This window comes from Chaetodon trifascialis, chromosome 22, assembly GCF_039877785.1.
Source record: "Chaetodon trifascialis isolate fChaTrf1 chromosome 22, fChaTrf1.hap1, whole genome shotgun sequence".
NCBI classification, from domain to species: Eukaryota; Metazoa; Chordata; class Actinopteri; order Chaetodontiformes; family Chaetodontidae; genus Chaetodon; species Chaetodon trifascialis.
The window spans coordinates 12,007,618-12,013,617 of NC_092077.1; the positions used below are offsets into that span (position 1 = coordinate 12,007,618).

At 38.5% G+C, this 6,000-nt stretch overlaps 1 protein-coding gene across 3 annotated transcripts in view; it reads left to right on the forward strand.

Moving 5' to 3' along the window:
- Window positions 1-2,136, forward strand: part of LOC139350445 (protein PHTF2-like) — a 40,891-nt gene extending 38,755 nt beyond the window's left edge. For all 3 annotated transcript variants that reach the window (XM_070991865.1, XM_070991866.1, XM_070991867.1), the window contains one exon: window positions 264-2,136. In XM_070991865.1, coding sequence (XP_070847966.1) covers window positions 264-284 — 21 coding nt within the window. In that variant the 3' untranslated portion in view covers window positions 285-2,136. The remainder of the gene's footprint in view (window positions 1-263) is intronic.
- Window positions 2,137-6,000: the final 3,864 nt, after the last annotated feature.

The window sequence follows — 6,000 nt, forward strand, 5'->3', positions numbered from 1 at the left end:
CACAACGTTCTGGTGAAAGCAGCAGTCAAGACTAATATTCAGATGTGCTCAAGTCCTGCCCTGAACTACTTCAAACTAATGTCACTATACTTTATACTTTTAGGGCAGTTTTTAAGTTACTTTGTATTTACTCAATATAAAGAAGTTAAAGGAATTAGCTCCTGACCAGCAGCAACATGATGACGCTCAGACGACGCTCAGTGTTTTTACACGCTGCTGCTCTGAGTGCTTCTGTATTAACCCTGTTGTCTTCCTGTTGGCAGCTGTGGAAGATCAAATCGTGACAGTGAACGGAGAAAGGGCGTCGCTCTCGCTGACTGACTGACCGATCGACCGACTGGACGGCCGGACGGCGATCTCCGCATATCGGAGTGCTTTGAGCTTCAACGTTCCCACTTTGTGCAATTCACAAACTATTTATTTACCCACTCAGTGTTTTTACTTAGGGTTTATTTGAATTGTAGTTTGTTTCATTTTTTTTTGTGTTGATGACACAAAGCGATGCTATATTTGAGCTGTCTACAAACAAGTGTTAGTATTATTCTAAGCGTAAATTATTATGTTGATGGTTTAGGTTCTCAGCTGCAGACGGCTCATTTTTCATTCATGAATTTGAAGGCAAAGTGTTGAGATGCCGATGGGGCAGAAATCTTTTTATTGTCATTGTGTGTTTTGTTTGCTTAAAGTTATTATTTATATGTTGAGTCAATTTCAAAACAAGCCTTCAGACTCTGTTACGACCTTAAGTACACGCGTTAGTCTGGCGGTTTTCCTCAGAAAACCAAGTTTTCTCTGATTTTGTTGCAACCTAAAGCTTCAGTTGTAATATATGTAAAAACTTTAAACCACAGAGTATATGGTGATCAAACTACCGTTAAAAGGTTCCTTAATTATCAAATCAGGTTGGTTTGGAGCACAAATGCTCCAGCAACATTAAAGATGCATTCGGTGTAGTTCCTGATGTTGGACAAATACGAATGTAAACATTGTCTGTTTTTAGAGTTCTCAGAATCACTTTCGATTCCCAATCTGTGATAACTTTATTGACATATCTGTCAGTGGACGTGAACACAGCTGACGTGAAGGGAAAGCTGACATCGCTGCAGAGAAACAATCACACGGTTAATGTGTTGATAAGACACGGACGTGTAGAAATAACATCCTTTTTTTACTCTTCTTTGAACCCACATCAGCGGGTTTGACAGTATTTCCAGCAATACATGTAGGCAGTAACACGCAGCATCCGTTAAAACGTGCGGGAAATGAATGAGGTTTGGTTCGAATCGCTCTAGTTTCTGCTAACAATCCCACAATGCAACATCACGTTTATACATGTGAAAATGTCTAAAAATGAGATTCAACACCTTTATGTGTAACTACTTACACTTAAAATATCACAGCAGCACGAAACATGTCTGACAGTCTGCGTCCATTGAGATTTACTAACTTAACGAATTGAGTGAATTTCATATCAGATTCGATCTGAAACTCTCCCAGCAAACATGTAACAGTGATCAAAGTGAGGTTTCTCTGACGTCTGATCGTGAATGAAGATACGCACTTTAAAACCAGATTTAAACGGAACAGAAGAAGAAGTTACACCCTGTTTGCTTTAGTACCTCGCCTGCTCGGCACACTTCGCTCCCCCCTGAAGTACGTCCTTCGTGGTACGTGACGTCATCGTGCCCACAGAAAACACCTTAGCGTTGTTTTAGCTCACTGAATCTGACTTCATTCACAAAAACGCTCGCATAATCATGTTCAGTGTGCTTGAGGAGGAAGACCAAAGTGCTTATTTTACTCTTTGTTTTTGTTTGTCTGCTCTGGAAAAAGAATGTATTTGCAGCATCGTGCTTTATGATCTACTTGTTTCCCTTTGGAAATACTTAAAGTTGTTTTTGGTTTTTTTTTTGCTCTCATGGTTCACTCGTCACGCTCGTTGGAAAGACGAGGCACGTTTTACTGTGTTTTTAAGGAACAAAGAAGTTTGAATTGTACGTATGAATCTAGGTAAAGGACTCAATGTTGTGATTCTGTTTTCAAAGAGTCTGATTATTTAGATTTAGATTTTTTTGTGAACTGGTCTGTCCACAAGGTCTACATTTTTATAAGAAAAATAAAAAAAATGGATGTTGACTCACTGATTGGTTTGTTGTCTCTCAGGACTGTGACTAACTGAAGGAAACCCTGAATAAATAAGTGGAAAAACACAACAGATGCGTCCACACTACATGATAAAAACCTAATGATTAGCCCAGTCTTCATCAGTAACTCTCTCTCTTACCTCTTGGTGGTGTCTGCTGTCGCCATGCAGGTCGTTTTGGTCTTTTTTTGTCCTGGTCTGAGTTCTGCCTCCAGCTCCTGGTGCCAAAAAACTCATTAAATCATCCTGACCAACAACACACATCAAGGCTTATTTATACACACACTCTGTGTATTCAAATAAAAGGGTCTGATTCAGTGATGGAATGTAACTAAATACATTTACTCGAGTAAAGAAGGAGATCCTCAAGTCTGTTCACGTGTTGTACTTCTGCTGTATATAACTACATGTTTCTGAAGGCTTTAGTTTCTCGTCATTTAAAAATGAAGCTTTACATACAAGCTTTAAGTACAATCAAATGATTGATTGATTGAATGATTGATTCACTGATTGACAGAAAATTTAAATTTCCATGTATAAACATTTCAGGGTTCCAGCTCATCAAATGTGAACATTTGCTGCTTTTAATATTCATTATTTGGATTTTTTTTTCTAATAATTCTGAGTTTGTTTGTTTTTTTTTTTTATTTTACAAAACAAAACAATCAGAAATCATTTTCTAAAATAATCTTCAGATTGATCCAGAACAGAAACAATCAAACAAGTTAAATCTTGCTCCATCTCAAACAACTATGACAGTAATAACATATAAAAGCATTATTTTACATTAATGTATGAACAATAATGATCTAATGATACAAAATAATGTAACAGTCACAGGAGACATTTAAAGGACATGATTCATTGATTATGATTAAACTTCCATGCTTTTACTTTTTAGGCAACATTTTCTATGCAGGACTTCTACCTATAACAGAGTATTTTTACAGAGTGGAATCAGTACTATGACTGAAGTAAAGATCTGAATACTTGCTCTAAAACTGCTCAGAGAAACCTCAGAGTCGAACATCTCTAACCTGAACTATGAGCACGTCTCGATCCCTCTTATGTTGGTTTCCATCATATTTAATCAGGCTGCTTTTGCTCCTCTTCTTAGCTACAGATGAAGGAAACTATGAGCCTCAACACGACACACGATGTCCTCTACATTCACCCCTTAAACAGACAGACTGTGTGCTTTTAATGTGCTCATAAATGACCTTTGACGTCACGTTTTTTGAGATCACGTGCAGAGATTTCACCTGATGTGCAAACTGACTTTTCCCACAGCAGCTGATGACAGGTGAGACAGGTGAGTACACGTCGTCTGGAAATTCACAAACTACAGCAAAGGACTGATTTGGGAGCAGGGATAAAGAAAGAGGTACAGTACTGTTTGTCCAAACTGACAAACCACTGACGACAGCAGTGAGTGTCAGAGATTAAAAAGTCTGAATCATCTGGGAAAACGTCAACCAAACATGAGTTTGAGCTGAGACACAAACTGAAAGTCAGCTGATAACTACGCTGATCACTGTCCTCAGAATCTTTACAAACCAAATAATCGATCGATTCATGGAGGAAATAATCAGCACATTAATCCGTGATGGCAATAACCATCTGCTGCAGTCCTTCATTCAAACCAGCTCAACCAGCTACATTAAAATGCTGCTTTTAGAATAATCTGATTTTACTGCACTGAATACTTTTACTGTAATATCTGCAGTACATTGTCCTCATTATACTCACATACTTTTACGTAAAGAACATTTTCATGGCAGGAGCTGTACTGCAGTATTTCCAGTGCGGTATTAGTATTGGTACTGTGACTGAAGCTGGAGTGCTGGCGTGTTATGAAGGCTTACCTGCAGGGTGGATGATCCCCGCAGAGCCTCCACCCGCTGCGGCTCAGCCTTCGAGCTTCATCCGTCAACTCTTTTCCTCAAAATCGGTGAAAAACGAAACAAACAACACGAGCTTACGGCGCCATCACGGCCGCCCCTCTGACTCTCAGGTGTTTCCGCTTCACCTGATGACAGCCCGAAGCCCGCCCTTCCAAAGCCCGCCCCCCTCATCCAGTCCAGCCAATGAATGAGGAGCAGCTGAAGGCGTGAGCCTATCTTCACTGGAAGAGTCCATCACCTCTTCAACAAATGGTTTTAACAAATTGAAATCTACAAAATTTAAACTTTCAGCGAAATAATACTTTGTTTTTTCCCCCCTCTTTTTCTACCTGAAAGCATCAAACATATACACATGTACAACAAATAAAAATAACACAAATTAATTTTCATTCATTCATGCTGCTTATTTTAACAAAAAAAAACAACAACGAACTATTTTATGTGCATTTTAGATTATAATTTTATAATACATTTAATCCATAACTTTAGACTAACAACACCATTAGAATGCATGCACTGTCATATGAAGGCTGGTAAATCTGGATATAATAAATGTGTCTTTCAAACTGAGCAGCTTTAAGACTAAATGCTAAATAATTCTGTCTGTTTTGCTAATATCAGAAAGTAAATTAACATAGAATATCATAAACATTTTAAAGAGAAGCAAATATTTTCCTGTTGGGGGAAAAAGATGAAGAATCGTAATGAAAAGCATAATGTGAAGGTGACCAGCTTATTATGTCATGTGTTCTCATGTAAAGGTTCAGTGTTGTGCTCATATCAACCACTAATAAGACTCAGTGACAGATTCCAAAAACCTTTTTTTTTATTAGAACAATACAGCAGATATAAAGGTCTATTGCAATCAAACACTCCCATCAGAACGGAACGTGTGCTTCGACAGATAATATGCGCTCCCCAAGAGAAATAAATTAAAATAAACTAGATGAAATAAAAACAGAGAGAGAGAGAAAAAAAGAAAAACGTGTGTGATGCAAAGCAGAAACGCCGATCACTCACACAGAACTCCACTTCCTGTTCAGAAGCAGCAGCCGTCAAATAGAAACTCAGAAACTTAAATTAAGAAACAGTCATAGAGTGAGTTTTGGCTTTCCTCTGTGCAGGTGAGATTTTTCTATTGCCAGAAAAAACATCTTTAAAAAGTCTCCAAGTCTTAAAGTCATTAACTTTATAAGAGACTTGTTGCTTTTTTTAGGCTGCGAGAGACTCAAAAAAAAAAATGACAGAAACAACCGATAAATAATAGAAAAGAAAATTAAAGCTTGCAATATAATAATACCGAATAACAGCAGTGGATAAATTAAAATACCATCCAATCAAAAAAGAGAATAACATGTTTCCAGGCAGAGTATCCTCGATCTGTGACGAGGTGAATCTGAGCACAGAGGAGGAAGACGACAGCTGCATCTGTGCTGTCATAATACTGCAGATTTACCAGTGTGACACGGAGACGACCGCGAGGCCCCTTTGCCAAAAATGTCCTGATGTGTTTCAGCCAATCATTGAATGGCGCGTCACAGGAACGAACTTAAACCGCTGATCAAAATAAACATGGCTACAAATCAAAATGTATATATATATATATATATATCATATTTTTGACTTTAGATTTGGTTTTAAGCACAAATGTCAGTGAAAAACAGAAAAACGGAGCAGAGGAAGGTCGTCCTGCTGCCTCCTCGGTTACAGTTCGAGGTTTCAAGGTGAGAAAAGTGACTGCGGCGGACACGACACGCCTGATTCGGACGCCGTGCCTCACACTCCCTCCTCGCCTCTCGCATACACAGACTACATGAAGTTATTTGAAGCGCTTCCCTCCGACCAAAACATCCTTCTCTCCGTCGCGTCAGCTGGAGCGAGTGTACACACAGCACCTCTCCATCCTCCTCTTTAATCTAACATATTTATTCTTTTTTTTTTTGTTCTTTTTTT